Here is a 24,589-nt window from a genome sequence, read left to right as displayed (position 1 = left end):
TGGTGTGAAGTAGTGGAGAATTAGTGAAGAATTCTTTTTGTTGAATGAGACAGAGTGTCATTCTGTTGCCCAGGTTGGAGTGCAGTGGCACGATCTTGGCTCACTGCAACCTCCGCCTCCCAGGTTCAAGTGAGATTCTCCTGCCTCAGCCTCCTGAGTAGCTGGGATTACAGGTGCGTGCCACCACACCAGGCTAATTTATGTATTTTTAGTAGAGACGGGGTTTCACTATGTTGGTCAGGCTGGTCTCGAACCTCTGACCTCGTGATCCGCCCGCCTCAGCCTCCCAAACTGCTGGGATTACAGGCATGAGACACCGCGCCCAGCCTCAGTGAAGAATTCTTTTTTTTTTTTGAGACGGAGTCTCGCTCTGTCGCCCAGGCTGGAGTGCAGTGGCCGGATCTCAGCTCACTGCAAGCTCCGCCCCCGGGGTTTACGCCATTCTCCTGCCTCAGCCTCCCAAGTAGCTGGGACTACAGGTGCCCGCCACCTCGCCCGGCTAGTTTTTTGTATTTTTTAGTAGAGACGGGGTTTCACCGTATTAGCCAGGATGGTCTCGATCTCCTGACCTCGTGATCCGCCCGTCTCGGCCTCCCAAAGTGCTGGGATTACAGGCTTGAGCCACCGCGCCCAGCCTGAAGAATTCTTATAGGCATTCTTTTTTTTAAATTGGAAGATATACTGCAAACTAGTAACACTGGTCATTTCTAGGAAGTAAGACTTTTTCACTTTCCAGATAATTTCTGTAGTGTTTTAATTTTTTATAATGAGCATGTATTACACCTAAATGTGATGGTGTCCATTTTGCCTTCTTACCTCGCTTAGTTTCTTTTGAATTTCTTCCTTCTCTTCTTGGATGCCCCTGAGATCTGCCTGCAGCTCAGCCCCAGCCTCCTCAGCTTTCTGCAGCTGAACCTCCAGGTGAGTGTTCTTTTCCCACAGGGCTTCCCTCCTCTTCTCTGCCTCCGCCAGGTCTACCTGCAAAGCGTTTCTCGCCTGCTCTGCGGCCTCCATTCTGCTGCACACAGACTGGTTCTCCTCCTCTAACTACCGGCCAAAAAGGGAAGGGAGTACAGGCATCAAAGACAAATGATTAGTTTAGGAATCAAATGCTAAGACTGAAATCCAAGTGGGATATGAATCTATTCTCCAAAGATGAACAAAGGAGTGTTTATAAGATGGGGGGAAAATCCATTCATTTGATCTAGTGCCTATATTCCAGGGTACTAGATGGGCTGGATGCCAGGGATGGAGATATGAAAGGCAAAATCCTGCTCTCAAATAATTCAGAATAATGGAATAGAGAACACTCAAGGAAACAGGTTGCAAGGAGGTTCCCTCACTATAATTATAGGTTAAATTTGTAACCTACAGAAAAGATTCTTTGGGACTTAGGATCTTCAGCAGATTCTTTTCTGGTGATTGCTATTATCTCACCCAACAGGATTAACAACCTAGTCTTAGGCCGGGCATGGTGGCTCACGCCTGTAATCCCAGGACTTCGGGAGGCTGAGGTGGATGGATCACCTGAGGTCAGGAGTTCGAGACCAGCCTGGCCAACATGGTGAAACCCCATCTCTACTAAAAATACAAAAATTAGCCCGGGGCAGCCAAGTGCAGTGGCTCACGCCTGTAATCCCAGCACTTTGGGAGGCTGAGGCAGGTGGATCAACTGAGGTCAGGAGTTTGAGAACAGCCTGACCAACATTGTAAAACCCTGTCTCTACTAAAAATACAAAATTAGCCAGGCATGGTGATGCATGCCTGTAATCCAGATATTTGGGAGGCTGAGGCAGGAGAATTGCTTGAACCCGGGATGCGGAGGTTGCAGTGAGCCAAGATCATGCCACTGCACTCCAGCCTGGGCAACAAGAGCAAAATTCCATCTCAAAAAAAATTAGCCAGGTGTGGTGACACATGCCTGTAATACCAGCTACTCAGGAGGCTGAGGCAGGAGAACTGCTTGAACCCAGGAGATGGAGACTTCAGTGAGCTAAGATCACACCACTGCACTCCAGCCTAGGTGACAGAGGATCCACCTCAAAAAAACCCCAGCAAAAACCTAGTCTTCCTTCCAGAGGACATGGCCCCCTTCCCAACCTTAGTGACTTATCCTAAAGCCCAGAGCTGGTTCTGCTGGAGGTGTGGGAGGGGAATATTTATAATGGCTAAGCCCAATCCTTACAGTATTTGCTCTGCTCTGAATTGTAAATGTTCCTTTTGCTCATCTCAGACCTACATTTGGACAGATAGAAAGTCCGGCATGAGGAGGTAACCGCTTGAGCTAACTCCGACCCTCAGACCTACATTTGGGAGCTGATCTGTCTTGCTCTCAGTTAGGGCCCAGCCCTTCCCTGGGGACCAGGAAAATCTTTGCTCACCTGGAGAAGCTGCTGGTTCAGCCCAACTTTATCTAAGGCCAAAGCCTCATTTAAGGCACTGAGCTTGACAGCTGCAGCCCGAAGATCAGCTACTTCTGTCTTCAGGGTGTTTTCAGAACTCGACAGCTCTGCAATTGACTGCTCTGCCTAAAAAACAGAGGGTTAAAGAGTTTCATATTTCCAATTTTCCTGGAACAGTGAACAGTTCATTCCCAATACTGCTGCTTTTTGGTACAGAGATCAGTTAATACTCCATTCCCTCTCCTGCATTCTAAACAAGTTTTCCCTTGATTCATTCATTAAGCAGTAAGACGGGAGTTCACAGTATAGAGATACCAATGTTAGGACAGAGAAATGACTACGATTGTAATGACGCCACAGAAAATGTAAGCACAAAGTGCTCTGGGAACTCAAAAAAAAATTAATATAGTTTGGAAGAGTCAAATATGCTTGGTAGAGGAGTTGACGATTAAGTTGGGAATTGAGAGATGAGGAAAAGTTTGAGCATAAAGGAGGAGGAAAGAAGTAGTGCAGAGAAAGGGAAAAGTATACGCAGAGTAGTAGAGTCATGAAAGAACATGGAATAACTGAGAAGGCAATTACTGCTCTGTGGCAGGAGCAAAGGATATGAGATGTTTAGGATGGGTTTTGTAGTAGAAGGGGAGGCTAAAACACAGTTTGGGGCACATGACAAAAAGTTTTGAATGTGGCACCACAGAGCTAGAAAGCCATTGAATGGTTTTAAGAGACTGACATAACCAGGTTTATACTTTAGAAAACCCATTCTAATTCCAATATAGAGGGTATGTTGGAAGATAGAGAACCCAGAAGCAGACTAATGACTGAGGAAAGATGAGGGATCCTGGCTTGAAGGCGAATAATGAGGCAGGCTGCATGGGAACACACTTTCGAAGCCGCCCACCCAGCAAGTGAGGAGAGGAGGCCACGCACCCTAGCCAGCGCTGCCGTCACTTCCGTTTGCTCTTGCCTCAGTAACTCCCCTTCCAGGCGACTTGACTCCAGGGCTTCCCGAAGAATGATCAGTTCACTGAGTGATTCTGACTGTTTGGCTTCCAGGCCCACCAGCGTCTCCTGACTAAGATGGGAAGGAGAGGGGTCTAGAGGAACTCTTAGGGATGGGCCGTAACCCCGAAGGTAACAGGAATTTAATCACCTTCGCTATGCAACAGAATGAGGATGGTCTATAAACACTGATAAGGAAAGACTTCTAAGACATGTCAAGTGAAAAAAAATCAAGGTACAGAACAGTATATACATAATACACTACCTTTTATACAAGAAAGTGGGGGAAGAAAGAATATATGCCCATATTTGCATGAAGGAACACTGGCAAGATAAACAAGAAGTCAACTAAAATGGTTGCCTAAAGGGGGAAGGGAAATGGGATGGAGAAAGCACAAATGAAAGTGAGACTTCTCTCTCTGTATCTTCTTAGCTCACTGAAGCCTCAAACTCCTGGGGGTTCATGTGATCCTCCCATCTCACCCTGCCATGGCTACAGGCACATGCCACCACGTTCAGCTAATTTTTTGCTGTTCCTGTAGAGATAGAGGTCTCACTATGTTGCCCAGGCTGGTCTTAAACTCCTGGCCTCAAGTGATCCTCCCACTAAGGCCTCTGAAAGGGTTGGAATTACAGGGGTGCCTAGCCTTAAAATAGTTTTGACTTTTGAATCATATAAATGTATTATCAAGTCAGATAAATAAATTTAAAAACATATAATGATCTCTGTGTATTGTCTGCCCTTCTCCTTGGTACAGGGAGATCATTCTTAGCACAAGTCATGACCCTTATGGCAGCCCTTCAAGCTTCCACTATTCATGACTACCAGGTACAAGGAACTGGGGCACAGGAGAGGAGGGAAATACAGCAAAGATGAAGATATAACCCTGCTCCCAGTTATTAAAGACCTACCATACGCCAGGTTCTATGCTGGCATTTTCCAAAACATTGCTCTCATCTTCCCAGCAACCCTTCAAGGTAAATATTATCATCATCATTCTACAAATAATCTGTCCATGTGACAGAGCCATAATTCAAACCAAGCTTTTGCCCAGCTCAAAGTCCTTGCTTTTTCTGTGACATCATAAAGGGGAATTTACAGATTAGCTGGGGCCATTGATTCTGGATTTCCTCTTCTTGACCAGTTAGCGCATTTCCCACTACTTCCTTGTATAACCAGCCCAGCCTACTCTGAACATGCCATGAACCTTCCTGCCTCCTTTTCTTTGCTAATCTATTCCTTGAGCTCTTCTCCCACTCTCTATTAACCAAATAGGTCAAGGCCCAGCTCAGAGTCTACTCTCTCCTCCATAAAGCATTCCCTAGTTCTCAATAATTAGCTGTCACTCCTGTGCTCCCAAAGGACTTAGTCTGAAACTTTATTTAACTCATACTTCATCCAGCCTCATGTCACAGTTAGTTGTCTGTCTTCTGGCAAGTTCCCTGAAATCAGGGCTTTTGTCTTATTCATTTCTGTATCCCCCTCAGTATCTCATCCCATATGGGTGATCAACTAAGACTTAACCAACTATGAACTTTCCATATTCATCTTTCTGCAAAGGAAGAAACAGCAAGCTAATCTGAACCCACTGCATGCCAGAGTTCTACATACTCTACTTCCTAAGAGAGGAGAGTAGGAGGGGAGGGTGTAGAGTTGAAGGAAGACCAGGCCCCAGCGAGGAGGAGACTGGTCTCACTTACAGACGCTCCCTCTCCCGGACAGCCAGGTGCAGTTCCTCCTGCTGTTCCTCCTTCTGGCCCTGGGCAGAGTCCCCCTGCAGCTGAAGCTCCACATTTGCCCTTCGCAGGCGCCATGCCTCCTGCTCTAGCACTTCCAGCTGCTGCCGCAGCTCTTCCCTGGCCTTCTGCAGCAGCTCTCGCTCCCTGAAAGAAGGGATCAGAGATGAGCAGAGACCGTGGGACCTAAAATTCTTTCTGGAAGCAGGCATCACAGGGTCAAAAGACCCTGTTTCAACATCCCATCTTCCCTTTTGAGTGTGAAACATTTTTATCATCACAAAGACTCCAACCCCCAAAGCTTGTTCTGGAGAAACAAGTGGAAACAGGGTAGAACAGCCGAGTCTCAGGGAGAACAGGATCAGCACCCCAAAAACCTGATGGGAGTAGGTAAATGGCTGGATGATGACTGAGACCGAGACCAGGCTGGGAGGGTGGGATGAACAGCCCGTCTGCTCACTTGCTGAGAGAGTCCACCTCTCCCTGGAGGTCCACAGTCTGCTCTGCCAGAGTGTCCCGCTCCCCAGTGAGCTTCTGCAGCCGCTGTCTCAAGGCTTTGCCCTCTTCCTCCCACTGATCATGCTGCTGTTGCAACAAGTTCACAGCCTCTTGACAGCCTGTAAGCTGCTGCCTTAGGTCCTGTGGAGGGAGAGCAAGAGAAACCAGATGATGAGCAAGAGCAAAGGAGGGATTTCAGAACCCTGAAAGTGGGGCTGGAGAAGGGGGTTGGGGGGTGGTGCAACAAAAGTAAGCTGAGAAGGGAGATGCAACTATTCAAGAAGACAGTCCCTCAGAAGTCACTGGGCTTCTGTGGCTCTAGATTCTTAGAGTTCGTCATCTCCAAATGTACAGTGGCATGGGGGAGTGGTAAGTGTGCCTAGGACTCTCAGAGCTGGAGAACATTGACCCAATAATCTCCCAGGGCTCTGGTTCCCAATATTTGCATAGTGTTATGCAAAGATTGTACACAAAGTGAAGCACGCCATTGGCGTGGAGAATGTGCCTGCTACTCACAAGCACAATTCAGCAGACACAGGCAGATTCACTCTGAGATATTGACAAAACACCTCATGACTGGTCAACAAAGTAAAAGGGATAGTCCAGCCTAGGGAGGTACCTGGGGCACAAACCAGTTTAGACACACACCCCTGTGACTGAGGGGGAATGCTGAGGGTTCTTACCTGCACAGCCTGGCGTCTCCGAGTCAGCACTGAACGCACCAGAGTAAGAGCCTTGTCTGGATCCTGGTAATCAAACTGGCAGACGATACTAGAGTCCAACTCCAAAGAGTTCTCATGATCAGAGCCTTGGGCTATATTGTCCCCTTCTTCCACCATGACCTGAAACCCAATACAGCAAGGTCACCACCCTACTGACCAAAGCCTAGAGTCTATACAGGGACTTAACCCTGTAGCCTGAACAAACCTGATGTTTTCCTTCTCAGGTCCTCTCCCTTGGGGGAAGGAGGGGAGTATCCGAGAGCATAAAAGTCTGGTTCCTTCAACTCTCCACCTTTGGTCACCCAAGTCTAGGACTAGCAACAAGGCTAGAACACTGTCTGAGGTAACAATAAATGAGGAAATGAAAGAAGAAACGATTGAGATATTGAAGACCAGAATCTAGCCTCCAGCCTGAGAACTGCAGCTAGAAACAGGAAAGAGGCCTGTCCCATCAGGTAGTGCTAAGACATGAATGCTTAGCTATCTCTTAGGGTTCTGGTCTTCAAACACACAAAACTCATCCCCACAAGACTTTAAGCACCCAAACCTCAGAGACTGGAAATCTAGACAGGACTGAAAGGACATAGAGACCTGGGGAGTGGAGGCATAACCTGGTTACCATGAACAGAAGGCTTCCCAATACCTGGGTTATATCCTTGATCACCTGCTGTAAAGACAACTTCTCCTCTTGGGCATTCCTACGAAGAGATGCTTCATGTTCCATTAATTCTGTGTGATTTGTCTCCTGAACAGGGAACAGAATAGAGCCTCAGAGTCAAACTATCAAAAGTGAATTTATTACTCCAGGACCCCAAACAACCAAAGTCTAATTCTGTCTGTTCTATCAGCCCCACTTTTTCCCTGACCATACATCAATGCTAATATGTTGCCCGAAGAGTCTGAAGACAATGTGATGTGGTGATTACAAGTTTAGACTAAGTGATTACGAGTTCCAAATTAGACTTCACTGATTAGAATTCCTGCTCTATCATTTACTATGTTGGTAACCATAGTCAACAGTTTCTTTGAGCTTCTTTTTCTTTAAAATAGAAATAATTAACAGCAACTACTTGTTTTGAGGCTTAAATTAAAAATGCATGTAAATTATTCAACAGTGTCTGGAACAACGCAAATGTTCAATAAATGTAAGCTATTATTAGACAGGGGATGGGTGCTGTCTCTGAATAGTAAATGGATGCTTGAGACCTAATGCTAAACCAGAGAAACCTCTAGCCCTAAAGCTAGACATAATCTTGAAGACTCAAGAGTTCTTCTCTTCCTTCCTATTTGTGTTAGTGAAGGCCTGAAGACACAGACTTGCAACTATGTTTTATTTGGCTTATACAAAATTTGAATCAACATTTATAAATGGAAAGATTTTACATAAAAATATAAATTTCTGGCTTCTTCCAAAAAGTTAACAAATGGGCCACACCCAGCCCCCATTCCTACACGGAAATGATTCACTGAAGTTGAATGGTGGATGCCTCCTCTAGATGAGACATTTATTATTCAGGGTCTCACAATCCCTATTACTCCTCATGATTTCCTTAATACTGAGCTCAAGTGACCCCTGCAGTCTTGAAAACTAAATACAACAGCACTGGAAAACCAGAATTCTTACAACTGAACCCACTTCATTTATTTACATTATCTGAGCCCCGTGGATATTCTGAATTGGCAAATTCCTGGGGGAAAAAAGAAAAGGAATCAGAAAGCTACAATCCCTGTTGATCTCAGCTTGGATGAGAAGACTAAGGGTGTGCATTTGAATAGGGGTTCGGGAGCTACCTAAAATCAGAGATCTGAAAACTTGTAGAGATGAAACATGGTATTAAGCCGGAGGGTTCTAACATCCAACCTTAGGGAATCCCTCTGATAACATCCCTGGCAGATGTTAAGCCAATGACCAAAACCTCACTGCTTCACAAGACAGGCTGTTCAATTACTGAACAGTTCTAGTTGTGAGCCAGAATCTACTCCCCTATTAACTTCTAGCTATTGACATTGGTTTTGCCCTGGAAAACATTAAATATGTAAATTCTCCTTTCTTTTTTCTTTTCTGAGACGGAGTTTCACTCTTGTTGCCCAGGCTGGAGTGCAATGGCATAATCTCAGCCCACCACAACCTCCATCCCCCAGGTTCAAGCGATTCTCCTGCCTCAGCCTCCCGAGTAGCTGGGATTACAGGCATGCGCCACCACATCTGGCTAATTTTTTTGTATTTTTTTTTAGTAGAGATGGTGTTTCTGCATGTTGATCAGGCTGGTCTCAAACTCCCGACCTCAGGTGATCCGCCCGCCTCGGCCTCCCAAAGTGCTGGGATTACAGGCATGAGCCACCACGCCCGGCCCTTCGTAAACTCTCTTTTCCCAGTGTCAGTCCTTCAGATATGTGAAGGTGGCTATCATGTCTTCAAGGGCCTTCAAAGGGCCTCAAGCTCTTTCTTCTCGCGGCTAAACACTGCCATACTCCTCAGTTGTTTCCCATGTGACTAGATTTTAAATCTCTCCACACATCCACTTCCTGGTAACTCACTACTTTGCCAATGTGTCTCTGAAGGTATGTGCCAATTCTCTGATAAGGACACACTGCATACATATGCCATTGCAATTTCCCCAGGAATACGGTAGGGATAGTAGGCAATCAATAATATTTATTCAATGAATAAATGAATGAGTTAATTAATTTTCAGATTCAGCCAAAATTTATTTTTTAGCTTTAGAGGATTTCATCACAGAATATATAACTGGTATCCTGTACTATCTGTCCATAAAGGACAAGGAACCTACAAGCCCACGACCAATTCCTTTCCAGAACAAAGGATCATGTACCAGGATCTCCACTGTCTCTCTCAGAGCCTTTACCATCTTTTCATAATCTTCATTTTGCTTCTGAGACTGGGTCAGCAGAGCAGAGAGCTCAGTCACCCTAAAGAGAAGAGCATAGCACTGTCACCAGAACAGCCCATGGATGTGGACAGAGCTACAATGCAGCACACCCCAGCCCCAACCCCAGCCACACCCAACTGCAGCCTCCCCCAAACCCCTTAGGCACCCCCAGCCCCTCTGCACTCCCTGAATACCACATGATGCTATAGCCTTGAAGTGGGGGAGCAAAAAACCACTCAGACACATGCAGGGATTTACCACATCTCAAGGCTGGAACACGTGTTTGGGGGCCCGAGAGCTGAAGGAAAGCCCTGGCCCAGGCCCTTCCAGGCCTCGCTTGATCTTGAAGTCAAGCACCCTGAAGCCAATAAGAACATCAGAATTGCACATGGGATAGTCCCAAGGTCCCTCCAGCCTGAGGTTCTGACTCTGATAGGGAAAAAGGAAGGGCAATTTGGGGAAGATTATGTTCAACCTTCTTGATATTAATCTCAAGGTCCAGCAAAATCACCAAACACTTAACACTGTACTTGGAGCTTACTGCTTGCTATTATGTGAGTGGCTAAATAAATATTTCTTGAATGAATGCTATTTAAAAGTTTAATTTTTTTTCAATTTTTTTTTCCGATTTTTTTTGAGACAGGGTCTTGCTCTGTTGCCCAGGCTGGAGTACAGTGGTGCAATCATATTTCACTCTCAAGCAATCCTCCTGCCTCAGCTTCCCAAGAAGCTAGAATTATAGGCGCATGCCACCACATGGCTATTTTTTTATTTTTATTTTTAGTAGAGACAAGGTCTCACTATGTTGCCCAGGCTGGTCTCAAACTCCTGGGTTCAAGTGATCCTCCTGGCTCAGCAAAAGTCTTTTTTTTTTTTTTTTTTTTTGAGATGGAGTCTCGCTCTGTTGCCCAGGCTGGAGTGCAGTGGCCAGATCTCAGCTCACTGCAAGCTCCGCCTCCTGGGTTCATGCCATTCTCCTGCCTCAGCCTCCCGAGTAGCTGGGACTACAGGCGCCCGCCATCACGCCCGGCTAGTTTTTTGTATTTTTTTAGTAGAGACAGGGTTTCACCGTGTTAGCCAGGACGGTCTCGATCTCCTGACCTCGTGATCCGCCCCTCTCGGCCTCCCAAAGTGCTGGGATTACAGGCTTGAGCCACCGCGCCCGGCAGCAAAAGTCTTAATAATTTTATTCTATACCATCTCTAAGAACCTTAGCACACTGCATTGTCATTTGTCTAAGTATTGCATCACTCAACAAACATTCACTGGCCAGCCACGGTGGCTCAGCCTGTAATCCTAGAACTCTGGGAGGCCAAGGTGGAAAGACTGCTTGAGCTCAGGAGTTCCAGACTGGCCTGGGAAACATAGTGAGACCTGACCTCTACAAAAAAATTTAAAAATTAGCCAGGCATAGTTGTGCATGCCTGTAGTCCCAGTTACTTTGGAGGCTGAGGCAGGAGAATTGCTTCAGTCCAGGAGGTCAAGGCTGCAGTGAGCTGTGTTTACACTACTGCACTCCAGCCTGGGCAACAGAGCTAGACTCTGTCTCAGAAAACAAAGAAACAAAATGTATTGAGTGTCTAGTATACGGCAGGTGAAGTACAAAGCACTAGAAATACAAAACTTACTAAGACTTGGTCTCTGCTTTTGTACTTCTCAGTGCCCCCAAAAGCAAAAACAAAAAATAGCCCTGCATTTTATGTATGTACCTCCAACAGGTGAAGACACAACCCTCGTCATGGGCATATATGAACTTTGTCCTGAGATTCAGTGGGGCTCTCTACTCATTTCCCTGCCCTTCTACATCATTATTTTTTAAAAACCTACTTCATTATAATCCAAAAATTAAAACAGCCTAACCAAAAAAAAGAAGGTGGGGGAAACTAAATCATCAATGAGATCAATGCTGTAATAAGAGGTCAAAAGACCACAGGGGCACAGTAACTTAGTAGGCTACTGAGGTCAGAGAAGGCTTCATAGAAGAGGTGACATTTCGGCGAGTTGCAGTGGCTCATGCTTGTAATCCCAGCATTTGGGGAGGCTAAGGCAGGTGGATCACGTGAGGTCAGGCGTTTAAGACCAGCCTGGCCAACATGGTAAAACTACTAAAAATACAAATATTAGCAGGGTGTGGTGGCATGCGCCTGTAAACAGTCCCAGCTACTTGGGAGGCTGAGGCAGCAGAGTCACTTGAAGCCGGGAGGCAGAGGTTGCAGTAGTTGAGATCATGCCACTGCACAATAGCCTGGGCGACAGAATGAGACTCCGTCTCAAAAAAAAAAAAAGAGGTAATATTTGATATTTGAACTGTGCCTCAGAGGATAAGGCAGAGAGAGAAAGGAGGGAGGCATTCCAGACTAAAGTTAGCAGGTGCAAAGACAGGGATGGGAAAGAGTTTGGCTGTTCTGGGAATGGCAAGTACTTTGGTGTTGATGGAGGACGGAGTGATAGCTAGCTCTGTACATCAACAGGAGAGAAACTGGGCTGAAAGACAGGCTGAGGGTACAAGACCCAACTGTGGCATCAGGTTTCAAAGCAGATTCCCTCGGGCACATCTTCTCCCCCTCCATGGTAGGAATGTTCCTGGCATTTCCCCTGCCTGTCCCTAACTCTCTAAAGGAGTCGGCTCTCTCTCAGCAAACCCTTCCTGGGACCCCAGGCTATCTCACCGGTCCTGAAGTTCAGCCTTCTCCAGATCCCCTTGACTCTTCAGCTGTATTAACTCCTGGCTCCTTTCATGGGCTTCCTTCTCCAGCTCCTGGGTCTTGGCTAGCAGCAGCAGCAGCTGGGCCGGCTCCCGCCCATCCATTCTTCCAGATCCGTTGGGTTCCCGAGACTGTGCTCCCACAGTCAAGCGCAGACAACAGGTCAACAGGGACCCTGAAAGCCTCACATGCTCAGCTTTTAGCTCCGTCAAATCTCTGAGTACAAGCAAGGAAAACAGCAGACTCCACTAGGAACCAGGGAAGGAGTGTGGTGATCAGGCCCAGTGAAGCCTGAGAAGCAGGGCTGGGAAAAATCATCTGCTTCCATCACCACCAACTCCCCCACCCCCACAGCTGATGCCGCTTCTATAGCAGCCCACTGTTATTAGTCCAGAATTGGTAGGGGCAAACCTCTTCCCTTCTTTTCCCCACACTGACCTGTCAGTAGCTGACTTCATTTCCAGGAAGTGGCGTCGGAATGTCACCACCTCCCGCCATAGACTGAGAAGGCGACTGTGCTCCCCTTTCAGGTAGCCCTTGAAGAACTGTGTGTTCAGAAACTCAGGTCATACCCAAAGGCAGAGGGCTATCTTTTGCCAACACAAGAGTCTTGGATTCCTCCTGACTACTGAGGAAAGGAAGGAGGGACTTACAGGAGATAGTTTATGAACGGGTATCTATCCAGGTTATGCTGAAGGGTTTAATGAAGTTGGCAGTGGGATTCGAGAGGTCAGAGAGCCTAGGATGGTATATTGCCTTCCTCTGGGCCAGATTAGAAAAGGATACACAGTAGCTCCTTAACAAATGGGATCTATTACCACAGACTTTTCTAAGGAGGAGTCAATGATATACATAAACCACTGAGCACAAAGCAAAAATGCAGGAAACATTTGTTTCCTTCAGCTGGGACCTGAAAATTCCCCAGGGCCCATAACTGCTCTTTCTTTCCCATTCAGTTTCATATCTACCTCTTTAGCATCTAGATATGCAAGACCTCCAGACCAGGAGTCAGTAAGCTTTGAGATCCATTGAAAACCTAAGCTCGTCACTGCTGCAGGAAGAGTTGCTATGAGTGTCATGCTACCTCCCAACAGAACCTAGACTAGGCAGGTAGTGGCAGGTCTAAGCTGAAGGCCCAAGAAGGGTGAGGCTGCCAGCATGCACAGGTAAGGATGGTCAGGGACTTTAACAGCAACAGCTCAGGTTCCATCCAAGTCCTGAAGTTAACTCCTTCCAGTACTGACCAGGGCAGCATCCAGAATGCACAGCCTTCCTCTTGCAGTTCCAGTCCCCATTCTTCCTACCTCCTGCTCCATCCGCCACTGGCTCTCCTTCCTCATTAGCTCATCCCGGGCCCGGCTCCAGTCCACTGTCAATTTTTCCACATCTTCCCTAAGGGCTTTATTCACCACGTCAGCTTTTTCCATGTGCAGTCGAAGCTGGGTGTTCACCTCTGCTAGACTCTCACACCTGCACTGGGGAACAGTAAAAGCGGGTACAAAATAAAGGTCTGGTCCAACACTTGGACCTCCTGGGAGTAAGATGGCAACTACTGAAATTTCCATTGCAGGAATTAGAGGGCTACAGCTGAAGTCCATGGCTCTAATTCACATTAGCCCTCAGGGCAGAGGGTTCCCATCAGCCTTTTCCACCAACTGGCCAATCACTCAGGTCAGAAAGTTTAGGGTCCATCACCTCTGCTGCTCCTCCTCCAGTCGGACCAGCAGCTCATCCAGGTTTGGCTCCTCCACATTTTCCCACCTCTGGGGGATCAGTCCCTGTGCCAGACAGAGACAAGCCTTACTTACCTCCAAAGAGAACATCACTCAGACCAGTTCCCTGAGGCTCCCTTCCATGGCAGTCCATTTTCTTTTTATTCTTTCTCCCCTTGTTAGCAATATGCTTCTCTTCTCAATCACTGCATCCCTCACTCCAAAGTAAAATGACCTCTCCTGAAAGATAGCCTTCAGTAGTAAAAAGAATCTTCAACCTAAGAAGTGATACATCTTTCACTAATGGCCTTAACTTCCACTATACTAATTGTTTGACCTTGGGAAGTGACTTAACTTCTTTCATTTTTTTTTTTTTGGAGACAGAGTCTCGCTCTGTCGCCCAGGCTGGAGTGCGATGGCATAATCTCAGCTCACTGCAACCACTGCCTCCCAGGTTCAAGTGATTCTCCTGCCTTAGCCGCCCAAGTAGTTGGGATTACAGGCACCCACCACCATGCCTGACTAATTTTTGTATTTTTAGTAGAGATGGGGTTTCGCCATGTTGGCCAGGCTGTTCTTGAATTCCTGGCCTCAAGTGATCCACCCACCTCAGCCTCCCAAAGTGCTGGAATTACAGGCATGAGCTACCACACCCAGCATGGGAAGTCACTTAAATTCTTGGAGCTACAGTGTCTCCAGCTACAAAATGAAAGTGATATCATTCCCTTCAGAAAGTTGCTGTGCAGGTTAAGAGACACAATTACAGATGCTCCTTGACTTATGCTGGAATTTCATCCCATAAACCCATCATAAGTTGAATGTAAGTTAAAGATGTGTTTTCAACTTATGACATTTTCTTTTTTTCTTTTTTTGAGACAGTCTAGCTCTGTTGCCCAGGCTAGAGTGCAGTGGTACAATCTTGGCTCACTGCAACCTCCGCCTCCTGGGTTCAATGATTCTCCTGCCTCAGCCTCCCGAGTAGCTGGGATTACAGACACGCACCATCATGCCCGGCTAATTTTTTGTATTTTTAGTAGGGATAGGGTTTCACCATGCTGGCTAGGTGGGTCTTGAACCCCTGATCTCGTGACCCACCCACCTCGACCTCCCAAAGTGCTGGGATTACAGGCGTGGGCCACTGTGCCCGGCCAACATTTTCAACTTATGATATTTTCAACTTAACAGTGAGTTTGGGCCGGACGCAGTGGTTCACACTTGTAATACCAGCAGTGGGAGGATTGCTTGAGTCTAAGAATTTGAGACCAGCCTGGGCAACATAGAGAGACCCTGTGTCTACAAAAAATAAAAAAATTAGCCAGGTGTGGAGGCATGTATCTGTAGTCCCAGCTACTTTTTGGGATGCTGAGGTGGGATGATCGCTTAAGCCCAGGAGGCTAAGGCTGCAGTGATCCGTGATTGCATCAGCACACTCCAGCCTGGGCGACAGAGTAAGACTCTGTCTCAAAAAAACCAACCAACCAACCAAACAAGCAAACAAAACAACCCCAAACAATGGGTTTATCCAGATGTAACCCCATCATAACCCAAGGAGCATACTGAATGCATATAGCTTTCACACCATCATAAAGTTGAAAACTTGCAACGATCCTAAGTTGCGGGGGACCATCTGTATATGACAGTGCCTCATGCTGCCTGGCCTGCATTGAAGGTGCTCAATAAGTTTTGGTTCTTTCCTTCCTCTGAGAGAACTTTTCTGAAGAAAATGTGAGAAGGTACTGAGAGGGAGCTGGAACAAAGGCAAATTAATGGTTTTTTCAAAGCCAGTTCTAATAGCACAGACATCCCTTTGCTGCAGATGTGGTGTAGGCTCGCAAAGGCCTGCATCTAAGACAAACACTGACACCTGCTGGGGGAAACATGCACTTTTTCCCACTAATCCCACACTCCTTCCAATCTAATTTTGTCCTTTGAGAACCAAGGATTGGAATCTGACAGGCCAGTTAGGTCCAATGAAGATATCAGTGTGATAAACCTCTCAGAGGCTGAGAAAGAGAGACTTCTACCAAACACCTCACTTGTACACTCCAACCTCCCTCAGTGAACAAATGAAACCTAACAAGTATATTCACTGAGGACCCAGGGGGCACACAGAGCTCAGCCTCACTCACTCCAGTGGCTTCCAGCCGCTTCTCCAGCTCTTGGCACCAGCTCCGGTACTGCAGCACCTGTGGTAAAAAGAACAGGCCCTGGGCAATGAACACAGCTGGCACAAACAGCCCAAAGCAAAGGCCCCTGAGGATCTTAGGCAAACTTGCTATGAACAGGGGAACTGGGTGGTGACAGTAAGGTAAGGCCATAACATCTTATAGTTTCTATTTGGGCATTTTTTTCTTTTTTTTTTTTTTTTTTTTTGAGACGGAGTCTCGCTCTGTCGCCCAAGCTGGAGTGCAGTGGCCGGATCTCAAATCACTGCAAGCTCCGCCTCCCGGGTTCACGCCATTCTCCTGCCTCAGCCTCCCGAGTAGCTGGGACTACAGGCGCCCGCCACCTCGCCCGGCTAGTTTTTTGTACTTTTTAGTAGAGACGGGGTTTCACCGTGTTAGCCAGGATGGTCTCGATCTCCTGACCTTGTGATCCGCCCGCCTCGGCCTCCCAAAGTGCTGGGATTACAGGCTTGAGCCACCGCGCCCAGCCAATTTTTTTCTTTTTTGAGATGGAGTCTCTCTCTGTCTCCTAAGCTGGAGTGTAGTGGCGCAATCTTGGCTCACTGGAAACTCCGCCTCCCAGGTTCAAGTGATTCTCCTACCTCAGCCTCCCGAGTAGCTGGGATTACAGGAACATGCCACCACACTCAGCTAATTTTTGTATTTTTAGTAGAGACAGGGTTTTGCCATGTTGGCCAGGCTGGTCTCGAACTCCTGACCATAGGCGATATAGCCACCTCAGCCTCCCAAAGTGCTGGGATTACAGGCATGGGCCACCGCGCCTGGCCTTATTTGGGCATTTAAATAATACTTTCTATATGAGCGAGACTCCATCTCAAAAATAAATAAATAATACTTTCTATATGCCTTTTATATCATAGAGGCAAGATCATGGGCTTTGGCTCTAGACTAGGTAAGAAAACCTGGATAACTAACTTAAACCTTGTGAATTTCATCTTTAAAAGAGAAATATTAGCCAAAAGTGGTGCACACATGTGGTCCCACATACTCGAGAGGCTGAGGCAGGAGGATTGCCTGAGCCCAGGAGGTTGAGGCTGCAGTGATCTGTGATCATACCACTGCACTCTAGCCTGAGCAACAGAGCAAAACCCTATCTCAAAAATAAGATAAAATAAAAAGGACATAATATGTACCTCGTGGAACAGCTGTGAGCATCAAAAGAGAAGCTGTACATGAAAGCTAGAAGGTCTGGGTCTTATCTCACTAAGCTAGATGTAGGCCAATCCCACCACAAGGCTCTGCCTCCTACAACCCTTATCTCAGCATCCAGCTCTGGGGGTTGTTCTCTTTCCCCTCCTCAAAAGGGCAGCTGCCTCACCTTGGCCTGCAGCTTCCTCACAAGGGTTGCTTGTCTCTGCTGGGCCTCCTGGGAGTTCTTCAGCTTCCGCCAGGAGGCTGCCTGATTCTCCGCCATCTGCTGCTGTAGTGCCAGCACCTGCTCTTCCAGCACCAGCTGCAGTGACTGGGGCTTCATGTTGTTCAACCCAGGGTTTCTTGTCTCCATGAGGGCACCAGGTGGCAGGCCCACAGGTCCCTAGGTAGCCAGAGGGTGTTCACGTCCAGCAGAGTCTCTAACCATTGCCATGCCACTTCAACCTCCTCTTGAACTGGGGACCAAAGCACATAGTCAAATTGAAAGGACTCTTCTTGTACTATATACAAGACTCCTCAGAACCTTTAAAATACTAAAAGGGACCCTCATCTCTGAATGGCACTATGATGAGCAGCATTCCCCAAATTTAACTGACCATGAGACAAGCTCACAGGACTAGTGTCTCCTGGCATGCCTTTCGGAACTCTGCACTAAACCAAGAGCTCCTGGTTTATCACTGCATCCTTAGTTCCTGACACAGTGGCTCACAAACACTTGTTGAATGAATCGCTGAAGGTGTTCTTAATCTAGTAGGGGAAATAGGCACAAACAATTACAACATATTGGCATGTGAAATAATAAGATGGTATGAGAAAACAAAGGAAGAGAACTTAACCCAGCCCGGGGGTGCTGTGAACTGAGTGAATCATCATCATCATTGTTAACACTTGCTGAGTGCTTCTGGCGTGCTGTTGCTTTAAGTACTTTACATGCATTACGTCATTTTGTTTTTACAAAAATCTTGAAACCTTCCAATGCCTTCCCATAACACTTCACCAAATGTACTATTATAACTCTTTATATATAGATGAGGAAACTGGGGCTTTAAAAGGTTAAAAAACTTGTGCCAGGGCCGGGCGCAGTGGCTCACGCCTGTAATCCCAGCACTTTGGGAGGCCGAGGCAGGTGGATCACAAGGTCAGGAGTTCAAGACCAGCCTGGCCAACATGGTGAAACCCTGTCTCTACTAAAAACACAAAAAATTAGCCGGGCGTGGTGGCAGTCTCCTGTAATCCCAGCTACTCGGGAGGCTGAGGCAGGGGAATTGCTTGAACTGGGAGGTGGAGGTTGCAGTGAGCTGAGACCATGCCACTGCACTTTAGACTGGGCGACAGAGCGTGACTCCATCTCAAAAAAAAACAAAAAACAAAAAACTTGTGCCAGGCCACACAGCTGGCATGTGGTTGACGAGAGATTTGAACACAAGTAGTCTATCTGACAAAGAAAAGGGGTAGCAGGCATTTCAGGCAAGGGATCCAAAAGAGAGAAGGAACCAGTGGCAGCAGGATGGCCAAACACCCTCAACCACCAGGAGCTGGGCTAAAACAGGGCAACGGGCCACCACAGGCAGAGGTGGCCAGCCTAATGGTGAGCTTCAGAGATACCCAGGACAGGGGAAGGCATGGTGATAAAGAAGAGTTCTGGGTGCTATTCCAAGGTCTGTCTCCAATGGGCTCTGTGACCTCAGATGTGCTACTTCCTTTTCAATTTCCTCATCCAGAAATGAGGGCATCATGACCTCTGAGTTACTTAGGCCTCTGAAACACACAATTATCCCATAACCTGGGCCAGGGGAAGAGTTCTCTCATTTTATTAACCCTAAGACTCTCACCAGCAGGGCTAAGGAATATCTGTATTTTCAACTACCTATCAACAAAATGGTATAGACAGCGAATGCAAACCTAACATCTGCACATACAGTAGAAATTTCAAGGGCCCCAAATCCCTTTAATGCACCAAACTATTGATTTCCCACATCCTGGCTCAAATGCCACGTCCTGTCATGTCCTCCCAGATTAACCCAGAAAGAGTTAATCACTTTTATAGCTATATACACAGAGAGAATACATATGTTCTGATGTCTACTCTACATCTTATCATCATGGTCTATTTTCTCTGCTAATCCATAAGTGCCTCAAAGGAAGGAGCCGTCTAATTCATTATAATTGTAAATTGTCAACAATGTCCAATGAAGAAATGCATGTGAGCCTCACTCCTGGCAGAGCTAAGTCTTGGGCCAGAGATGACAAATCAGGGCCCTGCTAGCACTTTTCAGCCATTGTGTGGCCCACATAATAGTTTTTAAGCATTCAAATTAGGTGCCGACATTTACCACTGGGAGAAAGTACATAAAATCCATATTTCTGGTTCCTTTGGAAAATCAGAATGCCTAGTGACGCTTGACCCATATTTCAATAAGGCAACAACCAGTGGCACAGTTGAATAGTGCCTGCCCCTTTAGACAGGACATGTGCTCCGTGCAGTTGAACAGCGCCTGCCCCCTTTAGACAGGGCGTGTGCTCTGCACGGTTGAATAGAGTCTGCCCCCTTTAGATAGGGCATGTGCTCTCCAGTTCATCGTGGCCTCCCCTATACACACACCGATTCTCTCCCTCACAATGATAGCATATTTCAGTTGTCATTTATCATTGCAACTGTGCTATTGTTTCTGTTATAGTAGCACTATAGAGGAAAACTCGGCTTACTAATTTACATTACCTCCTGAACAACCGAAGATACTTGAGTTTGCAGAGCCTGTACTAGGCAGTAAGGAAAGTGAATAAAGAACAGAATGGCACCAATAAAGGTTTCGTGGCACCGGTACTCCAGGCCTCTTCCTAGCCTACGAACCAGGGTAATACAACCTTTCCCCATACTATGACACCCTCCTTTTCAGCCTTTTTGCCAAGGCTGTGTGACCAACTCACCATGGTGCTATGAAATGCTGGCTCTGTTGAGTTCAATGAAGCTCAATCCCTCTCTGCTGGTTGGAGGCACAGACCTTCCAGGAAACTGTTCTCTTATCCCAGGATTTCTGCCAACAACTCTACCTACAATAATGTAGATCCAAGTTACTTCAAGGGAACTGGGGAGTCTTTTCTCTCCTAGTATTGTGAGGGCTGAGCCAGGCTTTTGCATGCAGTGGGCGTTTATGAGGCCCCAAAGGCCCCTCACACTTTGTTGAATCCCTATCCCAAAACATTAGGTTGAAACATAAGAAATTGCTAATATTATCCTATTATTATTATTATTATTATTATTAAAGGATCTAGCTGTCACCCAGGCTGGAGTACGATGGTGCAATCACAGCTCACCGCAGCCTCAAACTCCTGGGCTGAAGGGATCCTCCAGCCTCAGCCTTCAGAGGAGCTGAAGGTGTGTGCCACCAAGGCTTTTTTTTTTTTTTTTCTTTTGGTAGAGACAAGGTTTTGCCTTGTTGCCTGAGCTTGTCTCGAACTCCTGGTTTCAGGCAGCCACCCTCTGGCCCAAGCCTCCCAAAGTGCTGGCATTATGGGTGTGAGCCACCAAGCCCAGCCTCACCCATTATTTTTTACCTACAAAAATGGCAATTTCACATGGTTCAACCTAATATCTCTAATAAGCAGTCCTGCCACACATAGTTCTATGAATTCTCATTAAGTTTTCTTTTAGGATATGGCTGTCAGTAACTTGCAAACATGATTTGGCAAGGTAGTATTAGTAATACTTCAACAAATAAATGAAATTATATTAGAATTATATAATTACTTTAGCAAATAATTAAAAAATTGTAAAGCTATTTAGAAATTTAGTCCAGCCACCCTCATCTTGCAGATAAAGAAACTGAGGCTTGTAGAGATAAAGCAACTTCATTTTGTTTATATTTTTATATGCCCCAGTTATCTCAAAAAACGATTTGCGTGGCCAGGCGCAGTGGCTCACACCTGCAATCCTAGCACTTTGGGAGGCTGAGGAGGGCAGATCACTTGAGGTCAGAAGTTCGAGACCAGCCTGGCCAACACTGTTCAGCCTGGGCGACAAGAGCAAGACTCTATCTCAAAAAAAAAAAAAAAAAAAAAAAAAAAAAGATTTGCATTATAGCAAATATACCATACTAAAAGGGAAGACTGGGTGCAGGGTGTACAGGAACTCTCTGTACTATGCAATTTTTCTGTAACCCTAAAATTGTTGTAAAAAATAGTTTAAAAAGATTTTGTTTTTTAAAACCAAAACAATCCTCATAAAACTAAAATTTATTAAAACAAGAATAAAAGGGAAGTGACAGAGAAAAATTATCTCAGGAATCTTTCTGAAATTCAGATTTCATTCTGAGCTTCCTCAAGACACAGTTCAGCATCCTTTTATGAACACACTGCTGGATCAGATCTGCTAGGAATAAACTAGCAGAAGCCCCAAAGGGAAGGTAAGTTTCAATGTGCCTGAGAAAGGGAAAAGAGCAGTAGCTGGCAAATTGTAACAAACTGGATTACATTCAAATAAGATAATGAGTGTCACTGTACTTCTAAGCTGTAAACCACTGAGCCAATGTTATCATTATTGCAGGAAAAAGGAAAAGATTCACTTCTTTTGTACATTAATTTATCCCATAAACACTCATGAATTTCAACTCAGTATCAGGAGTCTGCCACGGTGGTACAGAAATGAACAAGACCTACCTTCCTACTTTTGCTAAGAATCAGAAGACAGCACCCTTACTAAGGACCAATAGCCACCTGTGAACCTGGAGTGGAAAGTGACAGAAGAGGGAGATAAATTATGTATTTGGTCCTCTCTCATCCAAAATACTACAAAAGGAGTATTTAAATAAAGTTTAAAAGAGAAGTAATACCACCACCTAAACTTGGAATAGACGCATAAATGCTACAATGACTAAGATGCAGAACGGTATTAAATACAATTTGTCACTTAAAGCAAAAACTGAAAAATATTTGAGGACGCAAACATTTTATTTATTGAAAAAGAAACTACAGTATAGACATTTGTGTACAGAGACAATTTGTTTCTTATTCTTGAAAACAACAACAACAACAAAAAACAAATTACCATGCAGCTCCTTATTTAAATCTCATGTGAGGCCTTTCTCTCTTGTTCTCCTCCAACCTCCGGCCTCTCCTACTCAGTCTCCTTTGCTGCCTTTTCTCATCTCCCCAATATCTGAAGTTTGGAAACCCCAAGGCTTCAGACCTCTTCTCCATCTCCATTCATTTCCAAGGTAATCTGATCCAGTGTTTTGTTTTGTTTTTGAGACAGGATCTGGCTCTGTCATCCAGGCTGTAGTGCACTGGCATGATCTCAGCTCACTGCAACCTCTGCCTCCCCGGTTCAGGTAATTCTCATGTCTCAGCCTCCCGAGTAGCTGGGATTACAAGCATGTGCCACCACGACCAGCTAAATTTTTTGTATTTTTAGTAGAGACAGGGTTTCACCAAGGCAGGAGGATCTCTTGAGGCCAGGAGTTCAAGACCAGCCTGGGCAACACAGGGAGATTCCCACCTCTAAAAAAAAAACAAAACAAAAAATTGCTGGTTGTGTGGCATGCACCTGTAGTCCCAGCTACTTGGGAGGCTGAGGTGGCTGGGCTACCTGAGCCCAGGAGTTCGAGGCTGCAGTGAGCCGCCATCACACCACTGCACTCCAGCCTGGGACAATATGCTCTTTCAAATAAATAAATAAATAACTATCACCTCTCCACATAACACTGGTACTTTTATTTACCTTACCATGCTTTTTCTGTCCCTATCTAATTATTATGTAATATACTTACCAAAATGCAGATTCCACAAGCGCAAAAGCATTGTTTTATTGAATGCTGTGCCAGCTCCTAAAACACAGCCTGCTTTATAATAGGTGCCCATTATTACTGACTATTATAGGACATTAGGTCACATGATCCATATTATCACCAATGGTCTTGCAAAATGCTAACAGCTCTACTACCTATCTAAAAGGCAAAAAACAGACTGGGTGTGGTGGCTCACACCTGTAATCCCAGCACTTTGGGAGGCTGAGTTGGGCAGATCATTAGAGACCAGGAGTTCGAGACCAGCCTGGCCAACATGGCAAAACCCCATCCCTCCTAGAAATACAAAAATTAGCCGGGCATGGGCAGGCGCCTGTAATCCCAGCTACTCAGGAGGCCGAGGCAGGAGAATCGCCTGAACCTGGGAGACAGGAGGTTGCAGTGAACCGAGATCGCACCATTGAACTCCAGCCTGGGTGACAGAATGAGACCGCGCCCCCCCCAAAAAAAAAAAAAAAAGTAGGGGGAGGGATATAACTTATACCTTGGTCAGCGGCAGAGCAATGACTGAACCCCAGCCTGATTCCAAATTCTACTCTCTGCATTACATTAGCTGCCAAAGCATGGACATTACATTACCTAAAGCCATGGACTACGAACTCACAGCTTTGTGAGGGGCACTTCTTAAATAGGAATAATGACACCTATGTCTGCAGCTTTCTGATTGAAAAGGAGCAAAGAAAGGTAGTACTAAAAGAACAGAGGGTGTACCAGTAGCCTTGGTTTTGTTGTGACCTCTATAAATTTGGGAACACCAGTTCTCCTTTCTAAGTCTTCTCAGGAAAAGGCTGATTACAATCCTAGCCTCCAATAACTCCCGAGGCCAAAGTAAAGATCAATTCAAGAGACATTCATTAAACCCAAAGGCAATCTAGTCACGTTATCAAATGCCCTGGGGACAGTTTCCCAGCTCCATCCACTTATTAGTTGTGGGACTCCCAGTAAATTACTTTTTCTAATGTACCTCAGTTTCTTCATGGGTAAAACGTGAAGATATAGAAAGATCTCACCCCACAGGGCTGTTGGAAAGATTAAATAGGCCTTTGGCCCAGCGCGGTGGCTCAAGCCTGTAATCCCAGCACTTTGGGAGGCCAAGGCGGGCGGATCACCTGAGGTCAGGAGTTCGAGACCAGCCTGGCCAACATGGAGAAACCCCGTTTCTACTAAAAATATAAAATTAGCCGGGTGTGGTGGCGCATGCCTGTAGTCCCAGCTACTCGGGAGGCTGAGGCAGGAGAATCGCTTGAACCCGGGAGGCGGAGGTTGAGGTGAGCTGACATCGCGCCATTGCACTCCAGCCTGGGCAATGAGCGAAACTCCGTCTCTAAATAAATAATAAATGGGCCCTATGTGTAATGCATTCAGTAGCACCTGACAAGTTGTGACCATTCCGTACAGTGAGCCATGACTATTATCATCACGTGCTAGGCCCTGGGATCTACAGATGAAAAAGGCAAGGCATAACATCTAACGAAGGAGCTTACGATGTCAACAAGGGGCAGGGAAAGTAACTCGGTGCAGCGAGTGCAAAAACCGAGAAGCGAATGCAGCTGCGCCTGGAGAAGGCGGCGGCGAAGTGATACTTCAGCAGGGTCCTGAAGAATGGGAGCTCCAGAGTTGGGTGGCGAGTGGGACTGGGCTCTCGGATAGATCACGTGCAAAGCCGCCAGGACACAGAGAGCGAGAGGGACGGGAGGGCGGGAGAGCGCGGCGCCTCGCCCTCTCAACCTGGGACTGGGGCTACTGGACACGAGGATCCGGATGCTCTCCGTCGGCGCCGA

General features: G+C 46.3%; 1 protein-coding gene across 7 annotated transcripts in view; it reads right to left on the bottom strand.

Annotated features, from left to right (window-relative positions):
* CEP250 (centrosomal protein 250) overlaps positions 1 to 24,589 on the bottom strand; it is a 60,674-nt gene that overhangs the window by 35,797 nt on the left and 288 nt on the right. For 2 of the 7 annotated variants that reach the window (XM_010386538.2, XM_030914709.1), the window contains exons 2-17: positions 21,664 to 21,728; positions 19,936 to 20,058; positions 17,174 to 17,462; positions 15,799 to 15,855; positions 13,653 to 13,735; positions 13,262 to 13,427; positions 12,396 to 12,502; positions 11,922 to 12,173; positions 9,196 to 9,292; positions 7,005 to 7,106; positions 6,323 to 6,481; positions 5,602 to 5,780; positions 5,106 to 5,288; positions 3,333 to 3,477; positions 2,382 to 2,528; positions 817 to 1,047 (exon numbers count right to left, since the gene is read on the bottom strand). In XM_010386538.2, coding sequence (XP_010384840.2) covers positions 817 to 1,047; positions 2,382 to 2,528; positions 3,333 to 3,477; positions 5,106 to 5,288; positions 5,602 to 5,780; positions 6,323 to 6,481; positions 7,005 to 7,106; positions 9,196 to 9,292; positions 11,922 to 12,173; positions 12,396 to 12,502; positions 13,262 to 13,427; positions 13,653 to 13,735; positions 15,799 to 15,855; positions 17,174 to 17,359 — 2,094 coding nt within the window. In that variant the 5' untranslated portion in view covers positions 17,360 to 17,462; positions 19,936 to 20,058; positions 21,664 to 21,728. Of the gene's footprint in view, positions 1 to 816; positions 1,048 to 2,381; positions 2,529 to 3,332; positions 3,478 to 5,105; positions 5,289 to 5,601; positions 5,781 to 6,322; positions 6,482 to 6,566; positions 6,677 to 7,004; positions 7,107 to 9,195; positions 9,293 to 11,921; positions 12,174 to 12,395; positions 12,503 to 13,261; positions 13,433 to 13,652; positions 13,736 to 15,798; positions 15,856 to 17,173; positions 17,463 to 19,935; positions 20,059 to 21,663; positions 21,729 to 24,589 lie in introns of those variants that run through there. The other 5 variants (XM_030914711.1, XM_030914710.1, XM_030914712.1 and 2 more) reach the window with 4 other exon arrangements.

Source organism: Rhinopithecus roxellana, chromosome 13 (genome assembly GCF_007565055.1).
Source record: "Rhinopithecus roxellana isolate Shanxi Qingling chromosome 13, ASM756505v1, whole genome shotgun sequence".
Classification (NCBI taxonomy): Eukaryota; Metazoa; Chordata; class Mammalia; order Primates; family Cercopithecidae; genus Rhinopithecus; species Rhinopithecus roxellana.
The sequence above is the reverse complement of the archived record's forward strand: the minus strand, read 5'-3'. Positions and strand labels throughout refer to the sequence as shown.